Source organism: Oncorhynchus keta, chromosome 10, assembly GCF_023373465.1.
Source record: "Oncorhynchus keta strain PuntledgeMale-10-30-2019 chromosome 10, Oket_V2, whole genome shotgun sequence".
Lineage (NCBI taxonomy): Eukaryota > Metazoa > Chordata > Actinopteri > Salmoniformes > Salmonidae > Oncorhynchus > Oncorhynchus keta.
Genome location: NC_068430.1, coordinates 47,290,804 through 47,313,990, shown reverse-complemented (window position 1 = coordinate 47,313,990; position 23,187 = coordinate 47,290,804). Strand labels below are relative to the sequence as shown.

General features: G+C 43.6%; 1 protein-coding gene and 3 pseudogenes across 2 annotated transcripts; 3 read left to right on the top strand and 1 right to left on the bottom strand.

Moving 5' to 3' along the window:
* Window positions 1–1,766: 1,766 nt before the first annotated feature.
* LOC118362789 (syndecan-4-like) lies at window positions 1,767–14,364 on the bottom strand. 2 transcript variants are annotated; one of them, XM_035743404.2, is made up of 5 exons: window positions 14,069–14,364; window positions 5,808–5,997; window positions 5,692–5,735; window positions 5,387–5,570; window positions 1,767–5,203 (listed from the first exon to the last, which is right to left on the bottom strand). In XM_035743404.2, exons 1-5 carry the CDS (start codon window positions 14,120–14,122, stop codon window positions 5,052–5,054), a joined length of 624 nt encoding a protein of 207 aa, XP_035599297.1. In that variant the 5' UTR covers window positions 14,123–14,364; the 3' UTR covers window positions 1,767–5,051. The 2 variants fall into 2 exon arrangements, with proteins under 2 accessions (XP_035599297.1, XP_035599298.1); XM_035743405.2 differs by lacking the exon at window positions 14,069–14,364 and adding an exon at window positions 9,566–12,802.
* A 4,194-nt stretch (window positions 14,365–18,558) lies between these two features.
* LOC127931914 (histone H4-like) lies at window positions 18,559–19,045 on the top strand (annotated as a pseudogene).
* Window positions 19,046–20,615: 1,570 nt separating this feature from the next.
* On the top strand, window positions 20,616–21,307 carry LOC127906088 (histone H1-like; annotated as a pseudogene).
* Window positions 21,308–21,590: 283 nt separating this feature from the next.
* Window positions 21,591–22,007, top strand: LOC118362211 (histone H3-like; annotated as a pseudogene).
* The last annotated feature ends 1,180 nt before the right edge of the window (window positions 22,008–23,187 follow it).

The following is a 23,187-nucleotide window of genomic DNA, read 5'->3' as shown; positions in this document are numbered from 1 at the left end:
ATCAGACAGCACCAGCTTACAGAATAAATTCTGGCCTGGGTGAGAAAAATCAAGAACAGCTTGTGAAACGTAATAAGAACGAAGCTGTACTTGAGTCAAGACAAAGCCTGTCTACCTCAATGTTTCAAGTTCAACACTTTGGGAAAGATGTTGAAACACTCTTATACAATTATATTCTAATATAATGGTTCAGTGAGTAGACCTGATTGATTTGGTCAAAGTGTGCCTGGCAGTATTGCGTTTGGAAATTTCCCGCCCAAAAATATCCAAGTCGAATGCAATGCGTTCCAAAACTCTCAAAACAAATCTGAAACGAGAAACCCAGACAGGTTGAATGAGGCAATGACCAAATTAGAGGGACACGATCCAAGCAACGCAGCATGATCATTTTTTAGATGAACGATCCTGAATTATTTGCCAAAACATCCCACAATAAGGATTTTCATTAAATGGTCTTACTATTTGAAAGGGTGATTACATGAAACATCTTCAACCAGCGCTTTCCCCCGCAGCACAGCATCAGAAACAGGTATCAGCATGCTTCCCCATTCTGTCTGGGTGTCAACAACACAGCTACTCACAGTCAGCTGTGCTGGGAGTGTCATACAAAACCATCCCAGCAGCAAGGTAAGAACATGTGCTGTTTCAGAGGTTAGGTCTATCTATAGACCATAAAACAGCTACTGTCCTGTGGTGGAAGTACATCAGGTTCACAACAACTGTCCTACACTCAAAGAGTGTGACAAAAAAAATATCAAGTCGTATCACAGGGATGGGCAACTGGCCCTCGTATCAATTCCCCCAAACTCAGTCGGGTCTCAACTGACTGTTAGAATAATAGAACACACAAGGTGCAATTTCAACATTTGGTTGTGCATCAGCAGTTTCTCTTATGTCAGTTACATGTTCGTAGATTGCAAATGAGTCTAGCGGCCAGCCATCTAAACGTAGTAATCATGGTCGAAATATTATCTGTGAGGCCTCCTCCCCATTGATCTTGTTAATCAGTCTCACTCCGATATCAAACACTACAAACATTTCTCTCCATCGTATTGCAAAATGTGTAGAATTACATAAACAAAATAATTTTCTGCTGTCAAGAGGCGAGTCAAGAGGACATAGTGTTTTTGGTTATTGAAATGGTTCACTATGTACTATGCATTGAGTCCACTCTTGATGAGATCAGTCTCGCACCCAAATTGGCACATGCTCTTTCGAGCAGCATAGTCTGTAAAGAGACCTCACTACCCGGAGACCCGTGAGCAACTGCAGCCCCTCCCCACCTTCACAGTTGCCCATCCCTGATGTATCAGGATGGTGAGGTCTCTTTACAGACTATGCTGATGGAAAGAGCATGTGCCAATTTGGGGGCGAGACTGATCTCATCAAGAGTGGACTCAAAACAGCTCGTGTTCTACAGTACACCAGTCCTGTACTCAAACATTAGGACAAGTACAGGGAATAATCATGTTGGGGATGTCTTATGTCAGGGTACAGGCCATCCCAGGGTGCTCAGTCGTTCCAATAGGGTGCTTGCAACACCGGTGTTGTGGGTATGTCGCTCTGGATAAGAGAATCTGCTAAATGACGTACATACACCTTGTGTACACCATAAGCTCTGGTGTTATAGCTCATATTAAATTGTTGGGTTAATGAAACAGGTGAACTGCCCTAGCAACAACAAGAGTAATGTATACAGGAAAACTCAAATCTTTGTGCAGCATCGAGAATTGAAAACCTCTTGAATACAGAGACTGAGCCAACCATTCATGTGCATAAAAATAGCTTTATTTCCAAATATAATCAGAACTTGCGTGCAGAAATCAATGATTTATTGACTTCTACACTCAATTGAGCATCACATCTCATTGTGACAAAGCAGCATATTTCTTCCCCCATGCAAATGACATGGCTCAATGTCAGTTCCCCTGAACAATTACATAGCAATCCTTCTACAAAACATAAACGGCTTAAAATTGTTTACAAGAAATCAAACCCTTACAAAATAAAAAAACCTGCTTCAAGTGAACATAAAAATGTTAACACATACAACAACTTAGAAAGGGGAAATGCCAACCTGAAAGACAAAATATTTGACATTAACATTTTTTAAAACAAGTAATCTACAAAAAAACATAGTTAGTACTAGCATTGGTAATTAAAAAAAAACATCTTTCCCACTATAGGCTTCTTAGGCATGAAGAAACCAATTATTCCAAACATTTACAGTAATGTTAACCTGAAAGTATTGGGAAGATTATTTTTTTATTTGGCATTTTAAAATATTTGGTAAATAAACATTTGACAAGAAATGGCTAAGTACCAAGTTTAACATTTATTCAAATGGCTATATTACAGATCCCTGGAAGCGTCCATGTGCAGTGACGAGTCTTGTTGTTTTCTGTCAACGGCGATAAACCATAACCTGTTCAAATAGCTTAGTTTACAAGCATGGTCATCACTGAGATAAGGACTGACATAAAAAAATGAGATCACCAGTCATGCATGTATGATATAATTGAGTGGGTGGAATGCGGGTGTATTCACACAGCGAGTTGTCCTAGAGGAATAACATCATGCCGATTTGTGCACCGTCCAAATTAAATCATAAAACACCTTGGAGGATCAAGTTTGGCCACTGCTTGTGACATGGTAGCAGGTACCAAGTTATTTTCATCAATGTGGGATTCACTTCAGACAATCTGTTCTTGACAAAATACATTTGAATCAAAACATAACCAATCATGATACCACACAAACACGAAAAGTATTCAGACGCCTTTCCCTCTACAGGCTATTCTCAATTGGGTAAAATACCCCCCATCTAAAAATATAAAAACCTTGATTATTCAGATTCTTTGCTAGGAGACTCAAAATTGAGCTCAGGTGCATCCTGTTTCCATTGATCCTCCTTAAAATGTTCCTACAACTTGATTAGAGTCCACTTGTGGTAAATTCAATTGCCTGGACAGGATTTGAAAACACACCCCACACAGTGCACATCAGAGCAAAAACCAAGCAATGAGGTTGAAGGAATTGTCCGCAGAGCTCCGAGATAGGATTGTGTTTACACAGAACTGGGGAACGGTACCAAAAAAAAAAATCTGCAGCATTGAAGGTCCCCAAGAACACCATTTTTAAATGGAAGAAGTTTGGAACCATCAAGACTCTTCCTATAACTGCCGGCCCGGCCAAACTGAACAATCGGGGGAGAAGGGCCTTGGTCAGGGTGGTGACCAAGAACCTGATGGTCACTGACAGAGCTCCTCTGTGGAGATAGGAGAATCTTCCAGAAGGACAAGCATGGTGGTGGCAGCATCATCGATGAGGCTATAGTGGAGCAGGTTGAGAGCTTCAAGTTCCTTGGTGTCCACATCAACAACAAACTAGAATGGTCCAAACACACCAAGACGGTCCTGAAGAGGGCAAGACAAAGCCCATTTCACCTCAGGAAACTAAAAAGATTTGGCATGGGTCCTCAGTCAGACTGTTCTCTCTACTACCGCATGGCAAGTGATACCAGAGTGCCAAGTCTAGGAGAAAAAGGCTTGAACAGTTTTTACCCCCAAGCCATAAGACTCCTGAACAGGTAACCAAATGGCTACCCGGACTATTTACATCATGTGTGTGCGTGTCCCTTCTACGCTGCTGCTACTCTGTTTATCATATATGCATAGTCACTTTAACTATACATTCATGTACATACTACCTCAATTGGCCCGACCAACCAGTGTCCCCACACTGGCTAACCGGGCTATCGGCGGTGTGTCCCGCCACCCACCAGCCACTGTTTTACGTTACTGCTACTCTGTTCATCATATGCATAGTCACTTTAACCATATCTACATACTACCTCAATCAGCCCAACTTAGCTACGGTTATTTTTCCTGTTGTTTTTATTTCTTTACATACCTATTGTTCACCCTAATACCTTTTTTTGCACTGTTGGCCTGTAAGTAAGCATTTCACTCTAAGGTCTACTACACCTGTTGTATTCAGCGCACGTGACAAATAAACTTTGATTTGATCATGCTGTGGGGATGTTCAGCTGAAGGGACTGGGAGACAAGTCAGGATCAAGGGAAAGATCCTTGAAGTCCTGAGCGCTCTGGAACAGGTTCTCAGACTGGGAGGTTCACCAAGGTAACGTAGGAGTGGCTTCGGGACCTCTGAATGTCCTTGACTGGCCTAGCCAGAGCCCGGACTTGAACCCAATCGAACATCTCTGGAGACCTGAAAATAGCTGTGCAGCCAATCTGAGAGCTCGAGAGGATCTGCAGAGAAGAATGTGAGAAACTCCAAATACAAGTTCACCAAGCTTGCAGCGTCATACCCAAGAAGATTCAAGGCTGTAGTCGCGGCCAAAAGGTACTTTAACAAAGTACTGAGTAAAGGTGCTGATTACTTATACAAATGTGATATTTCAGTATTATTTTTGGTTTGTCATTATGGGGTGGGTATTAGGTGTAGTAGATTGAGGAGAAACAACCCCCCCCAATTCAATACATTTTAGAATAAGGCGGTATAACAAAATGTGGAAAATGCAGTATGAATACTTTACAAATGCACTGCAAATATAAAATGCAATAGTGACAGACTTCTGTAATAGCAGTATTAACACAGGAATGGGTACCAAGGTTAGAGAGGGAGGAAAATAAATAGCTGTACCAATATTTGTACCATGTCACCTCACTGAGTGTGAAGTTCTCATTCACCTTGTTTAGTGTCATTAAAGAGAAGGTGGGAGGGAAATGTCAAGATTTTGCTGCAGTGTCACTGCAGAATGTACACTTTCGTTTTTACATGGGCAAGAAAAATCATCAAAATATCTTGCACTGCATTGTTTGGCAGCTGAAATGGTCCTCTTCCTATTAACGGACAGTTAATAAAATGTTCTTTCCGATTTTGTATTTATTTAAATGAACCATTGTAGAACTCATGGTAGAAGAGAAGCAGTTTTTAGCTTGTGATGGTTTCTCCCTCTGGGACTTCCCGGCTGTACAGACAAGAGGTTTGCTTTCAAGAGGCAAGCAGCCCTGGCGAAGGTGGGCTTTATGCGTAGACCTCTGTGGTGGGAGCCTTCTTGTAGATGGGCTTCTTTCCCAGGTCGTAGCTGCCTTCATCCTTCTTCTTCATGTGGTAGACAAGCAGGAGGATAAGGAGGACAGCAAAGAACAGCCCCACTGCGCCACCAGCAATAAGAGCTGAAACAAAACGCAGTGGAATTACAATTAACGTTCTTGCATTACTTTAATTTGACAAGCTGCAAATCAAGCCACATTTCTGAGGAAGCGAAATTTAACTTCCATACCTTTTTTAAAAGTTAAATAAACTCAGATTCAACAAATGAACTAGCACAAATAAAATAAAAAGTGCCATTGCCTCACCTGCTAGGACCTCAGTCTTGTTGAAGATGCTCTCCTCCCCTGCCTGGGCCATCAGTACGTTCGATGGGTGCTCCTCAGGCTTGGGGGAAACCCATACTGACACTTCATTGTTCTTCTGGACCAATTGAATCTCGTTCACTGTAGGTTTGAGGCTCAGGTCTGGAATCTTGTTGTTCATAGAAGGCTATGGACAAAAAGCAGTGAGAATTAGGACTATAAGTCAATAACCTAAAAAGAGGAAAGAAAACATTAGCAATTTGTGGGCTCCCATTTGGAACATGATAGTCAATTATGAGAAACTGTACCTTTGATTTCATGGTATTGTCATTTTTGATTGTAATAGTTGGTACTGTAGAGAAAAGAACACACAATTATATTCTATCAGCTAGCAAAAGCAAAGTCATTTTTTGCTAAATCCAACCTCCGTCGCCAGAGCCAGAGAAGTCGTCATAATCCTCATTGTCGTCAGTCTTGTCGTTGTCAATTGTGTCGTGCTCCTCATCGGGGAAGCCAAAGTCTGAGCCGTTGGCAGAGTCTCCAGACGAGATGAGCTCGTCATGAGAAATAGCTTGGGTCGTCTTCATGGGCATCCATGTCTCAGTCTCCCATACCTGCTGGCACAAACACAGCACTTAAGAGGCAGGATGTTAATCCAAGATCAGCAAGTAGAAACAAATCCTAGCTGGCATATGGCTCTCCCCCCAAAACCACTTTTCAACAGTGGAGAACTACATAAAGTCTAAGCCTACATCTAGTAGCCTGTGAAATGTTGCCCCACTTCTTCAAAATGGAAGTGGGACGTTGCAAGATATTGGCGGGAACTGGAACACTTATACATGTCGATCTAGAGCAACCCGAAAATGCTCAATGGGTGACAGGTCCGAGTATGCAGGCCATGGAAGAACTGGGACATTGTCAGCTTCCTTGCGACATTGTTATGCTGAAACATGGGTCTCAGGATCTTGTCACGGTAATCTTTGTGCATTAAAATTGCCATCGATAAAAAAAACAATTGTGTTCATTGTCTGTAGCGTATGCCCGTCCATTCCAGAACCCCACCATGGGAACTCTGTTCACAACATTGACATCAGCAAACCAGTCGCCCACATGACGCCATGTGGTTTGCCATCTGCCCAGTACAGTTGAAGAACAATTTGCAGAAATTGTCTGGGTGACTGATCTCTGATAAACCCACAGTTAAAGAAGCTGGGTGTGGCGGTCCTGTGGTGGAGTGGTTACACAGTCTGCAGTTGAGGCCAGTTGGACACACTGCCAAATACTCTAAAACGACATTGGGAGGTAACTTCTGTTAAAGAAATTAACATTCAGTTCTCTAGCAACCTTGTGGACATTCCTGCAGTCAGCATGCCAATTGCTAACTCCCTTAAAATGTGGGACATCTGTGGCAATGTGTTGTGACAACTGCATATTTTAGCTTGGCTCTAAAAAAATACCACATCCAACGTTGCCTCCAAGCTGCACATGGGCACACACCTCCCCCCAGGACTACCGTGCAAAATAATTATTAGCACGCACAGAGAAGCACGAGATTGAACGTCAACTTTCTAGAGATTTACCCATTAGTTAAAACTATAAACTTTAATTTTACTGTTGGAATTGTGATCGAAGCAACACAATTAGCCACTTTCAATACAACATCCTGAAACAAAAACTATGCAAGACTTTTTAGTAAGCAGAACTATAGACTTTATTGTAGCCAGAGCGCGTTGGAGTAGGATTCTACTGCATTGACAGGCACGTACTCTAGACAAACCGGTGCGCCATAACCAAGCAAAGACTCACTAGACCTATATGCAAATCTGTGCCATTCACTTTGAACTGGACTGTGTTTACAGCATGTAGCCACGTGTGCACATTTGTTCATATTCTTCACTAGTTAGTGCCACCCTCAGGAGAGCCCTGCGGTTGTGGATGGTGCAGTTGCCATACCAGGCTGTGAGCCAGGATGCTATCGATAGTGCATCTGTAAAAGTTTGTCAGGGTTTTGGGTGACAAGGCAAATGTCATTACTTCACCTGTTTCCATACATTTAATTAAAAAAAACATTTATATCTTACAAAAGGAGTTGCTTAATCTTAAGCTTAAACTTGCAGCGTATGCTTGAAGGCCATACACGCCACAGCATACATGTTGGAACCCAAGTATGCTGGCAAGAGCATTCTGTCTGGTGCAGAGATCAACAAAGCCTATGGTGTCATCACTCCCGTGTCTCGCCACCTTGGCCTGGATGAGGGCAAGGTTCTTGGCAGTCTGGCGAAATACACTTCCAAGCAAGGGCTTTGGGATGGAGATGCAATATGGCAGTTGTGCCAACATCTCATCAGCCACCTGGTGGAAGGGACTTTGAATCTGAGGCTCTTTCCCCCAATTGCATCCATCATCCTCCAAACTTTTTGAGCCTGACAATGAGCCATCCTCAACAAGGTTGGAAGGATTGAATCATTTGCAATTATGTCTACTTATGATAAAGTAAAACGTTGTTTGTCCTATATGATGTGGTTGTGGGATATATCAATGCAAAAAATATCTACATTTAAAATGGTATTAATATTAATTCCCACTGAAATTTTCCACCTCAATATTCCCCAAAATGTGCAACCCTACTCTCATCTGAAGTAAACTGCCTCCATTTTATATTTCCTACTAGCAAAGAGTTACTGAAGCCCCAACATGCCTCCCCCTCTTCACTAGACCAAAGGCAGTACTCAGTCTTTCGAACCCAACAATGCTGCTGGGTGCCTGAAGAGCATATACATTAACATGGCCGCTAAGCATGGCTTTACCAAGGTCTGACTGGCCAGGGGAACAAAATCCCTCCATCTGCTAACAAAATGCAGAGCATCTGTTCCATTGAAACAAGTCTATAATGTGTGTGTGGGGCTACTTTTCTAGAACATTTTACAAATTGGGAAGTATTTGAATCTCCCATCTTCTCAGCCATTTGATGGACTCATTTAAAATCATAAGCCAATTACTCAGAAGGGCATATTAGGAATGTTAGCTGCACAGTGTTCAATGCAGTAGCCTAATCCTTAACCAAGCAGCATATTAACCTAGATTGCGGCATGTGTCCAGCAATTTCACTGTCCTCATCAAGAAGACAATGCCATATTCAGGGACCCTTACAATTCTGATGTCCTCAAAGAGGGGAGGAAAAAAAACAATGTGGTGTCCTTTTGGGTCACCACAAATTACATCTTAACCTCCCTTGTCCCCCTGCTGCTGCCACTTGAACCAAAACTGATTTCAGATGCGTATTGCGGCTGGCTGACCTCACGAGAATCTCTGCCGAGGGACCCCTGCCTTTCATTATACACACACACCTTGTGCTCTGTCACATGCACCTTTTCCAAACCAACTGTGTGAACCGTACTCTACAACGGTTATAGATCCAGACAGAAACAACACATCTATATGTGTGTGTGTGTGTGGGGGGCTGAAACAAGCATAAAAAAATGGGAGTAGTGTCAGTGCAGTGAAAGCCAGGCTTAAAACTAATATAAATAGTGTGCTGCTCTTAGCATTGCTGAAGATTTAGCTCACTTCCTTGGTAAATGCAGTGTATCGTAAGGGGCTGAATGGTCACATTTGGGGGAAGTGACCAATGTTGATGGAATGAATGGATGATTCAAGGCATTACAATTCCTTGACAGATTGTGCGCAAGACCCTCCTATGGAGCATGTTATGTCTGTTCTGAGCGCACTTCTCCAGAGACATTGATTAGGCCAAAAGGAAGTAACCTATTAATCTCCAGTCTAAAGATAAGTAATTTTACAACCCAACGTGAGATATCCCTTCTAATGTAATGGCTACTGAACCACTGTTGCATGGTACAATATTTATCTTACATTGTGGGGTTAAGGCTTAACCTCTCTGGGATACGCTAGCGTCCCACCTGGCCAATAGCCAGGGAAAATGCAGAGCTCCAAATTCAAATAAATTACTATAAAAATCTAACTTTCATTAAATCACATGCAAGATAGCAAATTAAAGCTACACTTGTGAATCCAGCCAACAGGTCAGATTTCAAAAAGGCTTTTCGGCAAAAGCAAAAGATGCCATTATCTGATGATTGCACAACATAAGAGAGAGTAGCATATTTCAACCCTGCAGGCGCGACACAAAATGCAGAAATAAAAATATAATCAATGCCTTACCTTTGACGAGCTTCTTTTGTTGGCACTCCAATATGTCCCATGAACATCACAAATGGTCCTTTTGTTCGATTAGCTCCGTTGATATATATCCCAAAATTTCCATTTATTTGGCGCGTTTGATCCAGAAAAACACCGGTTCCAACTTGTGACTACAAAATCTCAAACGTTACCTGTAAAACTTTGCAAAAACATTTCAAACTACTTTGGTAATACAACTTTAGGTATTTAACGTAAATAATCAATACAATTGGAGAGGGATGATCTGTGTTCAATACAAGTGACTCGTTCTGAACAGGGATACTTCATTACAAAAAATGAAAAACTTCGACCAATTTCTAAAGACTGTTGACATCCAGTGGAAGCGGTAGGAACTGCAAGAAGGTCCCTTAGAAATCTGGATTCCCAATGAAATCCCATTGAAAAGAGAGTGACCCCAAAACAAAAATCTTAATGGATTGTCCTCAGGGTTTCGCCTGCTAAATAAGTTCTGTTATACTCAAACAGTTTGAAACTTCAGTGTTTTCTATCAAAATCTACTAATAATAGGCATATCTTATCTCTGGGGATGAGTAGCAGGCAGTTGAATTTGGGCATGCATTACATCCGGACGTGAAAATACTGCGCTCGTCACCAAGAAGTTAAATATTGACCACACTTACTGAGGTTAATCCATTCAATTTAAAACAATCCCTGAATCTAGTATTGACTTAATCTAGGTACCATAGACCAGCATAGGGTCATTCAGTTTGATTTCAATCACTTTGGCTGCACCCGATGATTTGAACTAAACCATTCATACATATGTTTGCCCATGGTGGAACTGGTGAGAAAGTGATTTAGGGACCTGAATGACAAAACATTGAAAAGGAGATCAAAGTTCAGATTTTGTATACCCCACCCTAGCATGAGACTCATGTAGAGATCTTCATGGCTCCACCTGTACCCAAAACAAATTGTATGAAATGAACACCAAATACAGGCCTTAGTGAAACACTTACTTAGGAGCCCTTAACCAACAATGCAGTTACGAAAAATAGTTAATTAATGAGAAGCAGTAAAATAACAATAGTGAGGCTATATACAGGCGGTACAGATACAGAGTCAATGTGCCGGGGCACCGGTTAGTTAAGGTACATGTAGGTAGAGTTAACTCCGTCGGGCTAGGGGGCAGTATTCAGAAGTTTGGATGAATGAGGTACCCAAAGTAAACTGCCTGTTACTCAGGCCCAGAAGCTAGGATATGCATATAATTGGTAGTATTGTATAGAAAACACAAAAGTTTCTAAAACTGTTCAAATAATGTCAGTGTATAACAGAACTGATATGGCAGACAAAACCTGAGACAAATCCAACCAGGAAGTGGGAAATCTGAGGTTTATAGTTTAATTTAAGTGATTGGCTATCCAATATGCTGTGTCTATGGGGCCAGATTGCACTTCAAGGCTTCCAGCAGATGTCAATGGTCCTTAGAAAGTTGTTTGAGGCATCTATTGTGGAAGGGTGTCGAATAAGAGCTGTTTCAACAAGTGGACTAGGCGGAGGCCAATCAGTTGTTTACTGTGCGGTCACGCGGGCGCGCCATTCCTTATTTTTCCTCTAATGAATACGCTATAGTCCGGTTTAAATATTATTGAAGATTGTTTACAATCCTTAGGGTCTTTCTATAATCATTGTTTACAATCCTTAGGGTCTTTCTATAATCATTGTTTACAATCCTTAGGGTCTTTTTATAATCATTGTTTGACATGTTTCTACAAACTGTAATGGAACTCTTGACTTTAATCTGGATTTTGCGCTTGCGCATTGTGCCTTTGGAATAGTGAACTGAACACGCAAACAAAAAAGGTATTTGGACATAAATATTGACGTAATCGAACAAAATGAACATTTCTTGTGGAAGTAGGAGTCCTGGGAGTGCATTCCGACGAAGAACAGCAAAGTAAAGTGAAGATTCATAATGTTATTTATGACTTCTGTTGACTCCATCAGGGATGGAAGCAATGTGAACAAAATTGAGAAATCTGCATGTGTGACACATTTCAGGAAACTACGCATATGTCACAAGTCACGACTTCACAGGAAAGCCATTTCAACTGTTTTTTTTGGGCAGAAATGACTTGGGGAACATCTGCGCTTCATGTGCCTCAACTTGTATGCCATCTGTTAATATAACAAATTGTTCAATTACGAGCCTTGTTGGTTAAGCCACAGAAGACGGCAACCTTCCCACAATTGGCTGAGATAATGTGTGGGCTGGACATGACAAGAGCATGGCAGTTGTGCCAACATCTCATCAGCCACCTGGTGGAAGGGACTTTGAATCGGAGGCTCTTTCCCCCGGTTGCCTCCATCATCCTCCAAATCCCACCAACATCAGCAGTCTCAACTGGTCCTTGTTTGGGAACACAAACCAAAGAACACAACAGGCTGACCAATACAAGGGTTGAAAAATTGGTTGCCACCTGGGCAAATATGAAGCTTTTTGAGCCTGATGTAACAGAACTTTAGACCGTCCCCGGGTGCTTACCAGGGACCCTCTGCACACATCAACAACTGACACGCATGAAGCATCGTTACCCATCGCTCCACAAAAGCCACGGCCCTTGCAGAGCAAGGGGAACTACTACTTCAAGGTCTCAGAGCAAGTGACGTCACCGATTGAAATGCTATTTAGCGCGCACCGCTAACTAAGCTAGCCGTTTCACATCCATTACACTGACAGCGAGCCATCCTCAACAAAGTTGGAAAGTGACAGTGAAGATGAGGCTTCAGTCTGATGTTCAAGAGGTGGACATTGAGGAGCTCCAGGGAGAAGACATGGAAGCCCGGGTCTAGAAAGTTAAAGTTTTGGTTGTCTTCCTCTATCATTTTACAGATGTATGTTGAAAACGTTTTTTGGGAGATGCGATGGATCATTGAATATTCCCTTTTGTTCAGTGAAATCATCCCATGTGAAGAGTCAACTCAAAGTTCAAATCATAACTAAATGTTTTTATTTCTATTGGAAGGATTTCATAATTTGCAATTATGTCTACTTTTGATAAAGTAAAATGTATGTTTGTCCCACCTATGATAAATATAAATGCAAAAAACATCTACATATAAAGTATTAATTTGCATATATTCCCATTAATTCCCACTTCTGAATATTCCCCAAAATGTGCAACCCTACACAGGAGTGATGGTTGCTGATAATGGGCTTGTACGCTTATGTAGATATTCCATTTAAAAAATATCTATACAAAAAAAGCTGTTTCTAGGTACAATAGTAATTTACAACATTAAATGTCTACACTTCCTGATCAATTTGTTATTTTAAAGCTAAAAAAAAAAAAGTTCTTTCAAACAAAGAAATTTCTAATTGAAGCCAAACTTTTGAACAGTAGTTAGGTATGGACAATGAGGTGGAGAGTAAGTCATACCAGACCAAGGTCAGTAGCAATCTCTGTATTCAGAAGACAAGGATCTGGGGACCATCTGCAATGAGCACCTATCCTCAGGGTGCAGAGCACTACATTAGCACATTGCCAAGCGGGTCTCTCTCTGGGTGGCATTTAGATAGCCTATTACCATTCCATTTTAGCCCACTTCCCACTGCATGGACATCTGCACATGGCAATTATTTCCAAATAAGATGGCATAACAGTATGCAGTCATGCCATTCAGGTGTTTTGTCAACAGATTACATAAAATAGCACATTGAGGTATACCTAAATCCTGGCATGGGCAGGTTTGATTTATATCCATTTCCAAACCAACTGCACGAAACTGCATTAGGCACACTGAATTGAGAACTAGGCTAAACAGAAAATGTTGTGCCATGTTTAACGAGAGCAGTTAAATGTCAGTGTCCCGAGATAGAATATTTTAACTGGTATTTAGGCTAACTATTTCAAAAATCTAATTTCATAGTTAGCCTTCTGAACCCCAAGTGCTTGATTAGTTACTTGCATGAAAAACACTCCACCTCCCAAACAATTGAATCTAGCTAGAACAAGTTATTGCTAGTTACCACAATTAAAACGCCATTGCTTTCTCTTATCGGATGGGAGGCCATGGGCCTCAAACTGTATGCCTAAGCTAATTTTAGAAAAGTATTTTGCATTTTTAAAATGTGACTCCACTGGCCAAGCTAAGGTCGTGTTGACAAATACAATAGGTAGCTAACTGGCTAGCTAAACAAACACTGCTAAATGTGTAGTTTGTTAACGTTAAACAAAAAGTACTTTGTAAACATTCAGGTTTAGTAAATGTGTACCGCAATAGCCATTACATTAGCCATGTCTTAAACACTGGCCAAGATGAAGTGCTGCCAGCTAACTAAATGTTCCAGTGGCTAACAGTAGGCTAGCTAGTTAACAGATTAGCAATCACAGCAACGTCCTGGCTTAAACCAACATAAGTAGTAACGCTAACTGCCCCCCCCCCTCACAGTTAGTGAGTATTGCGCAAGCAGTTAGTCTACGGTAAAAGTTACATTATTAACCAGTGAATATTACTTACCGACTCAGAGTAGACGGAAGCAAATAAAAACAAAACGAGGCACACTTTGTGCATGTTTCTATTGACCGTTTCTTCAACAAAGTGTATTGTTAACTGGCATACAGTAGTGAGTTCTTTTGAAGGTCCTATTTCCACAAAGTCCACGTTGCCAACTGTATCGCCTTGATAGTGCTGAACTTGTATTGCTAGCTACTTATTTCACTCCAGTCACTGACCAAATACAAGCAACTTGTCCGATCAATCTACCTTTATCGCACGTTACACTCCACCCCCTCTGTAACCAACCACTAAAACCTACGCAAGGTCCTCTCCCGTCGTCATAATTCACTATAAACTCGTTCAGACCCCCCCCTCCACCAAGACTCAACATATTATTAACTAGAAAATCTTTGCTTATTCGATTTACACATTCTTGAATGGTTAAAATTTAGAATCATATAGCTAGGATATCATTAATGTGCTTGCAATAATTCATCTTGAGTGGGGACACTTTAAAAATCCGATTAATTTGGTTTGACAATAGGCAGTTAGCGGGAATAAAATTATTATTATTATTAATTTGAGAAGTCGATTTCATTCGACACTCAATTGAAAACGGTTTCAGGTCTGAAAAGTGGAATTGAAATGCATGGTTTACAGTCTTCCCCTCACGCATTTTCTCCATAATGACAAAAATAAAACAAAAATAACATACTGTATGTAGTATGTGCGCCACTCATGGAAAGTCAGTTAATGGAATTGCTTTTCTGACGTAATCTCCTGGCAAACTCTTTATGGTGCTTTCACGACAACTGGGAACTCGGAAAACGAGGCCATATCATTACCTCGGTAAATCTTCAATTCGGAAAGTCGAAGCTCTGGAAAGATGTCCGAGGTTCCGACTTTGAATGGTCACCCAACTCGGAATTCCAAGGATATATGTTTTTTCCCCGAGTTGTCGTGAACGCACTGAATAGGGAGTTGGATATTTCCTAGATCAGAGTTCTGAGTTCCCAGTTGTTGTGAACGCGGCATTAAAACCCTCCTCTTGCGCAGCACAAATAGAACAACGAGACAGAGATTTTACCGGATGTATAAATATGAAGCATCCGGTTAGCGTTCTCTCACGACCAAATAAAATATGCCCAGTGACCGGCAGTGAGAGAAGATGGAGCTAGCTGGATTTTGGCCGTGGCTTTCTACTTGCCACTCTTCCATAAAGGCCAGATTTGTGCAATATACGACTGATTGTTGTCCTATGGACAGAGTCTCCCACCTCAGCTGTAGATCTCTGCAGTTCATCCAGAGTGATCATGGGCGTCTTGGCTGCATCTCTGATCAGTCTTCTCCTTGTATGAGCTGAAAGTTTAGAGGGACGGCCAGGTCTTGGTAGATTTGCAGTGGTCTGATACTCCTTCCATTTCAATATTATCGCTTGCACAGTGCTCCTTGGGATGTTTAAAGCTTGGGAAATCTTTTTGTATCCAAATCCGGCTTTAAACTTCTTCACAACAGTATCTCGGCCCTGCCTGGTGTGTTCCTTGTTCTTCATGATGCTCTCTGCGCTTTTAATGGACCTCTGAGACTATCACAGTGCAGGTGCATTTATACGGAGACTTGATTACACACAGGTGGATTGTATTTATCATCATTAGTCATTTAGGTCAACATTGGATCATTCAGAGATCCTCACTGAACTTGTGGAGAGAGTTTGCTGCACTGAAATAATTTTGCACGCCCAATTTTTCAGTTTTTGATTTGTTAAAAAAGTTTGAAATATCCAATAAATGTCGTTCCACTTCATGATTGTGTCCCACTTGTTGTTGATTCTTCACAAAAAAATACAGTTTTATATCTTTATGTTTGAAGCCTGAAATGTGGCAAAAGGTCGCAAAGTTCAAGGGGGCCGAATACTTTCGCAAGGCACTGTAATGTAGGTACATGATGTAATGACGCCACGTAAAATGTAACACTAAAGTGCTATACGTGCAACACAGAATTCTTAAACTAGCCGACAATGTCTGCTGTGTGAATCGAGTAGTCAACAAGTCAAGCAGTCATTTGAAAGAGTAACAATTTCAGCGAGACAACTCAAAGGCGAAATCCATTGAAGCGAAGATAATGGAATTCATTGCCCTTGACAATCAACTGTTTTTTGTCGAGGGTGATGTTGGCTTTCGCCGACGGTCGAGCACCAGTTAACAATAAGGAATAGGCAAAATAGTGGGATTTGCCTTCAAAATAAAAGTAGGTCATTGACAGTGATGCAAATGAATACAAATAGTAGAATTATGCCATCCTTTTATTTTGAAGGCTAACCGCAAAGTTCACTTTTGTGGCTAATCCTTATTGTTGCTTGACTTTTTGGCTGGTCCTCACTACATATTCGTCGCCAAACCCACTGGCTCCAGGTAATCTATAAGTCCTTGCTAGGTAAAGCTCCACCTTATCTCAGCTCACTGGTCACCATAGCAACACCCACCCGTAGCATGCGCTCCAGCAGGTATAATTCACTAGTCATTCCCAAAGCGAACACCTGCTTTGGCCGCCTTTCCTTCCAGTTCTCTGCTGCCAATGACTGGAACGAATTGCAAAATTAACTGGAGACTTATATCTCCCTCACTAACGTTAACTTCTTTGGGACCAAAGAAGTTAACGTTAGTGAGGGAGATATAAGTCTCCAGTTAATTTTCCAATTCGATAAAAAGGTGCCTAGAGTAAACTGCCTCCTACTCTGTCCCAGATGCTAATATATGCATATTATTATTAGTTTTGGATATAAAATACTCTGAAGTTTCTAAAACTGTTTGAATGATGTCTGTGAGTATAACTCATATGCAGACAAAAACCTGAGAAGAAATCCAAACAGGAAGTGAGAAATCGAAACAGTGTCTATTCAAATTCCTGATAGTAGGAACGCAAGCAGTTGAAGGGAACAAGTGACAGAGTCTAACCTGCTGTTGAACACAAACTCCCAGTCCTATGATGTTGCTCTGTGAAGGAGGTTAGCTTTTCAGCATTCAATTCCTGGCAGCCTTCTTCTCCCTGGTTGATTTGTGAATGTGACTGGTTAGAGAATGTTTGGCTTGGGTATCCAAGGTGTTTGAGATTGTTGAGGACCAGTGTTCCGAGGGGCTGACTGTGACATCATAAAGCGGAATGTAGTTAGCGTGCTGTTTGAGGGATTCCAATTCAGTCCGTTGCGGCCTTCCAGGCAGTGCAGTTGTGTTTCAAGTGTGCTCTCTGTGTGATGACTTGTTGTGCCTACACGGAGTTAGAGCTACGAACGGATGTGACATTTGGGGTAAGCCTAAGCCTTTTCGTAACCTTAACCTATTTCTTCTAACTTGCTATGCTTTGTGCTTTGATGACACTAGCTGCATCCCAGCTAGTTGAATGCTTGTCAGTCGTTCTCCTAAAAGGCAACCTCTGTTGCTCGATGTACTAAACCGAGGGCCGGCAGCCACTAAGTACAGGTAAGAGACAATTATGGCAAAAATAAGTTATAAGATGAAACCTAGTCACATCTGAGATGTGAATCAACTGCACCGATTGATCAATCGCCAGTATGTGCCCTTGGGCCTCATTTGTCCCCTTTGAAGTGACCTGTTGAGATCATTCGATGCAACATCTGAGGCTATCTGGCCTATAAAGGATCCACCTCATACCACTATTTCCATAATATAAGGCTATGTTATTGGTTTTTGAAAAAAGTACCATACAATATTTGCACATCCCTATCACCTCTGTACGCATAGGAAAACAATCCCTTTATTGTGTGTGTGTTGGGTGGGTGTCTGAGGAATGTTTTACAGCGTTTCAGCTTGCAGAGGTATCACCACCCTTCCCATGGCCACCTGGATCCTGTCTAGGGAAGAAAACGAAGAATGATGTTATTACATGGCCTTCAAGAGCTACATGACTGCTGAGCTGACATATCGGACACCTTAGGATTTGTGGCATTCCTTGTGTATTTGTTTCCCGTATGTTCCACTTCGTTTCTCCTTTGTACTTGTGACACTATTTGAGTTTTTTACGCCTATCTCTATTAGGTGTGACTGGTAACTGCAGTGGGTTTAATCCTACGAGTTCAGTGTTTCCCAACTCCAGGCAGTGGTAGAGTAGGCATTTTTGTTGTAGCCCTGGAGAGGCACAGCTGATTGAAAGAGTTGAATCAGGTGCAACAACAACAACAACAAGAACAACACCAATCAATGTGAAGAGTGGGACACAGATTAGTAGTGGATCCCCCAGTTGTCACAGTTGGGCCTTGTGTTCAACATAGCTCAGTATTTGAGTGTGTTTCCCGCGCATGTAAGTAGCTTTAATTTCTTCTTCCTCCATAGTTCCCTAGAACGAACGCCCTTAGGCCCTTTGCAGCAGAGGCCAGGCAAAAGCGTGCGCTTTCTGTGCCACTGGCTTCAATCAGGTCCACCAAACGCAGATAATAAGAGCACCAAGCTGAAAAAATGACGTCATTAATTCACTTGAACTCAGCTAGCAAACACACGATGTCTGGAAGAGGTAAAGGCGGCAAGGGACTCAGAAAAGGAGGCGCCAAGCGTCACCGTAAGGTTCTCCGCGATAACATCCAGGGAATCACCAAGCCCGCCATTCGCCATCTGGCTCGCCGTGGCGGCGTGAAGCGTATCTCCGGGCTGATCCACGAGGAGACCCGCGGTGTCCTGAAGGTGTTCCTTGAGAACGTGATCCGTGACGCCGTCACCTACACCGAGCACGCCAAGAGGAAGACCGTTACGGCCATGGACGTGGTCTACGGTTTCTGCGGTTAAACGCACTCTTCTCGGAACGTCAACATTCCGACTTGAACCCAAAGGCTCTTTTAAGAGCCACCCACATCCGCTTCAAAAGGGCCAAATCCATTGTCTTAGGAAACCATGAGCCACTCTGAGTGGATGGGGAGGGATTGTTCATGACAGGAGGCTATGTTCAGTGCAGGCTTTGCGTACAGTCGTATTAAACCATGAGCCACTCTGAGTGGACGGGGAAGAAGTGTTCATGACAGGAGGCTATGTTCAGTGCAGGTTTTGCGTACAGTCGTATTACGAGACAGCCGAAATAAAGGCACCACGGCTGGGATATCCCCACCAAGTCCAAAAAGGGGGGCTTTATGTCTGGCCATTGCATGGATCTTTTTTTGAAACACACCATTCCCCAGCAGTGACAGAGCATATGCTATGGAATAAGGGGGACAGGTCTTTGTTAGGGAAGCAAGCCTCTGAGTGGAAGGCTCTTATGCGCGCTCAGCTCCACTGGGCAAATGGCAGGGGCGCCTATGAGAAAGCAGGGGTGTGTCCACGGCCGGAGAATTAGCTTAGCTTTGTCTTCATAAAAGGGAACGGGCTCTCCGCCCCCTCATTCGTTTGTGAGAAGCAACGAGATATCAGCATCATGCCCGAGCCAGCAAAGTCCGCGCCCAAGAAGGGCTCCAAGTAGGCCGTCACCAAGACCGCAGGGAAAGGCGGCAAGAAGCGTCGAAAGTCTAGGAAGGAGAGCTACGCCATTTACGTGTACAAAGTCGTGAAGGGCAAGTGACGTCACCGATTGAAACTAGCCGTTCCACCTGTACAAGAGGGAGGAGGAGGAGGAGGAGGAGAAGAGCCTCCAAATCGCTCTCTCTAGGCCTATATCAGGGCGAACAAGCACATGGGGCGTCAGCCTCCATAGCGCCGGCCGCACAGCCAGACACCAAGACCCACAGACACAAAGACCGGCACGAGTCACGCTGCGGAGTCAAGTGAGGAAGGACTGCGAGAAGGGCACAAGCCTATTTCTGCCTGTTCAGAGACAAGGTGAGCTCAACTACTTTGGCCCTCACCTCACCTGGATGACACGCTTTTGAAAGAGACGCACAGAGAGAGAGACTATCTAGCAGAAGAAAAAACACACATTGTGCACAAAGAGCAGGCTCCAAATCCAACTAAAGGTCTAATAAAACATCACACACTCACACACAGTGCAAGTAAGCATGTCGTTGGACAATGTATTATTTCCTGTGCCTCCTGGACGCATGACGAATACTAAGTGAAACTAGTCTCAGCCAGGCCTCACAAGTGCATGTGTTTTAAGGTCCCCAAGAGAGCTCTCCTTTAAAACACCAAGGAGCACATCAGGGGACGCCAAACCATTTGACTCCCTTGCCAGACATCTCGGCTCACTCCACAATCAATGGTGCTCGCAATCGGATGCACTTTTAGGCCATTTAGGAGACAAATAGCACAGGAAAAGCAGTGTGCACGGCTCCACCCGACAGTCGAACGGTGAGGTTTTGAGCGAGTCGCAGCAAAATGCACGTGGCTTCTGCAGCCCACATGACTTTATTCTGAACGGACACAAGTCTGCTCGCTGGGCCGTTCGCTTTTGGGCCAAAAACACGGCTCCGTCGGTGACTTTTGTCCCGATATTGGCGACCAGAAAACACACGTGAAAGAGCATTTGGCCAGCCCGGAGAAGCCGAGCTGGGTGGCTTGAGTCTACATGGTTCTCATGTCGCGTTTAAGGCCAGCCCCCTGCACCGTGTGGAGCTTCATTAGCTCAGAGCAGCGTCTACAGCAAAGTACTCCTCCTCACAGACTACCGTAGTGTTGTAAGTGTGTGTGTTTACCGGACCGAACGACAGACATGGCAGAAGTCGCACCAGCACCCGCCTCCGCCGCGCCGGCCAAGGCACCCAAGAAGAAGGCAGCAGCCAAGCCCAAGAAAGCGGGACCCAGCGTAGGCGAGCTCATCGTCAAGGCGGTGTCCGCCTCCAAGGAGAGGAGCGGCGTGTCCCTGGCCGCGCTCAAGAAGTCTCTGGTGGCAGGCGGCTACGACGTGGAGAAGAACAACTCCCGTGTCAAGATCGCCGTCAAGAGCCTCGTCACCAAGGGCACCCTGGTCCAGACCAAGGGCACCGGTGCCTGCGGCTCCTTCAAGCTCAACAAGAAGGCCTTCGGGGGCAAAGAAGCCCGCCAAAGAAAGCCGCAGCCCCAAAAGCTAAGAAGGTGGCCGCCAAGAAGCCCGCCGCCGCCAAGAAGCCCAAGAAGCCAAGAAGGCCGTGGCCGCAAAGAAGTCCCCCAAGAAGGCCAAGAAGCCCGCTACACCCAAAAAGGCCGCCAAGAGCCCAAAGAAGGTGAAGAAGCCCGCCGCAGCGGCCAAGAAAGCGGCCAAGACCCCAAGAAGGCTACCAAGGCAGCGAAGCCCAAAGCCGCAAAGCCCAAGGCAGCCAAGGCCAAGAAGGCAGCCCCCAAGAAGAAGTAAACCTATTACAAAAAGTGTTCTTTCTACTCGACACATGTTGTTACCACAAAAGGCTCTTTTAAGAGCAAAAAATAACAAAAGTCGGAGGGAAACAGATAGCCTAGCCCTTGTCACTCTGCTGCCTGCCTGCATGCCTGCGGTCGGGTGGGGGCGGGCTTAGGGCTGACTGTCTGTCTGTCTGTCTCCGCAACGGGCCAATCAGGGCGGTGCGGAGATGGTGACCAATCAGCTGCCAGCTTTATAAACTTCACATAGGCTATACTGTAGAAGAAGGAAGCTAGCTAGCGCCATGGCCAGAACCAAGCAAACCGCTCGCAAATCCACCGGTGGCAATGCACCAGGAAGCAGCTCGCCACCAAGGCTGCACGCAAGAGCGCCCCAGCCACCGGTGGCGTGAAGAAGCCTCACCGTTACAGGCCCGGCACCATGGCTCTTAGAGAGATCCGTCGTTACCAGAAGTCCACTGAGCTGCTGATCCGCAAACTGCCTTTCCAGCGCCTGGTGCGAGAAATTGCCCAGGACTTTAAGACCGACCTGTGCTTCCAGAGTTCTGCAGTGATGGCCCTGCAAGGAGGCAAGCGAGGCTTACCTGGTCGGCCTGTACGAGGACACCAACCTGTGCGCCATCCACGCCAAGAGGGTGACCATCATGCCCAAGGACATCCAGCTGGCCCATCGTATTCGCGGAGAGAGCGCATAAACGATTACCTGATCTCCAAAATCCCCCAAAGGCTCTTTTAAGAGCCACCTCCATATTTCAGTGAAAAATGCACAATTGTTCCATTTGTACACGCCCCTTTCCCACCGTGTTCCCTGCTCTCATGTCCCTACAGACCGTGGTTCGATTCCAGGCTGTATCACCACCAGCCGTGATTGTAAATAAGAGTTGGTTGTCTGGCTGACACCTAATTCAAAGTCCTGACTTCAGACTCGTGAAAGGCTATTTTGATGTTGTCGGGACGATGCGTTTTTGTCACTCAAACACCCACATGGACAGTCATACACAGACCCGAGCACTGCCCCGTTGGATTTGCAAATCCAAACAAGGAGAGGTCTCCAGAAACTGGATGTGTATGTGACAAATATGTGTATGTGACAAATAAAATTGGATTTGATTTGATTTGATTTGATATAATCAATCAAAGCTCAAGCCAACTTCTGTGCGAATTCTGCTCTAACAACAGACTCCTGTCCAGACCAGTGTGTAACAGCTCCCCCTCGCTGTATACCACATGAGTAGAATCAGCCAATCTAGTAATTAATAGCATCACAACAATATTAATGAATCTTATTTGTCATGTTATTTTTATGTTGCCTTGTAGTTAGAGAAACAAGTTTAATGTGTCACTTTTGCGTCTTGTAATTGTTATAGAAACTATAGATCCATAATTTGAATGAACATCTAGATTGTAGATTTTGTGAAATTGGAACTTATACAATATAATATACAGAATAATATGTATAGATGTGTGTTCTTCTTCACAGTTCAGAAACTGACGGAGTGAGCTCAGAACCAAACTCTCTCTCCACACAGTGATGGGTACACTTTTCCAGGTGAGTCATTATCTAAATAAATCTATCAGGGCTGCAGGTCTTCATGATCTGACTCACTTATATTTGAGCATATTCATAGTATTATTATATTCATTCTGACCCACAAACTACTGTTATTTTATAGCAGAGCTCGTAAGAAAGGCCCTGGTTCTACTTTGCCCCTCAGTATGGCAGAGAGTCCTACAACAGGTGTATTGGTCATCTAAGGCAGTGGTTCCCAAACTTTTCATAGCCCCGTACCCCTTTAAACATTCAACCTCCAACTGAATACCCCCTCTAGCACCAGCGTCAGCTCACTCTCAAATGTTGTTTTTTACACTATACAA

Bases quoted from the DNA above. Each gene is read 5' to 3' on its own strand.
- LOC118362789 (XM_035743404.2), bottom strand. From the start codon at position 14,122: ATGCACAAAGTGTGCCTCGTTTTGTTTTTATTTGCTTCCGTCTACTCT. The intron at 5,736-5,807 runs GTTGGATTTAGC...TTTTCTCTACAG, and splicing joins CTCTGGCTCTGGCGACGGAG to TACCAACTATTACAATCAAA. The intron at 5,204-5,386 runs GTGAGGCAATGG...GTTTTGTTTCAG, and splicing joins CAAGACTGAGGTCCTAGCAG to CTCTTATTGCTGGTGGCGCA.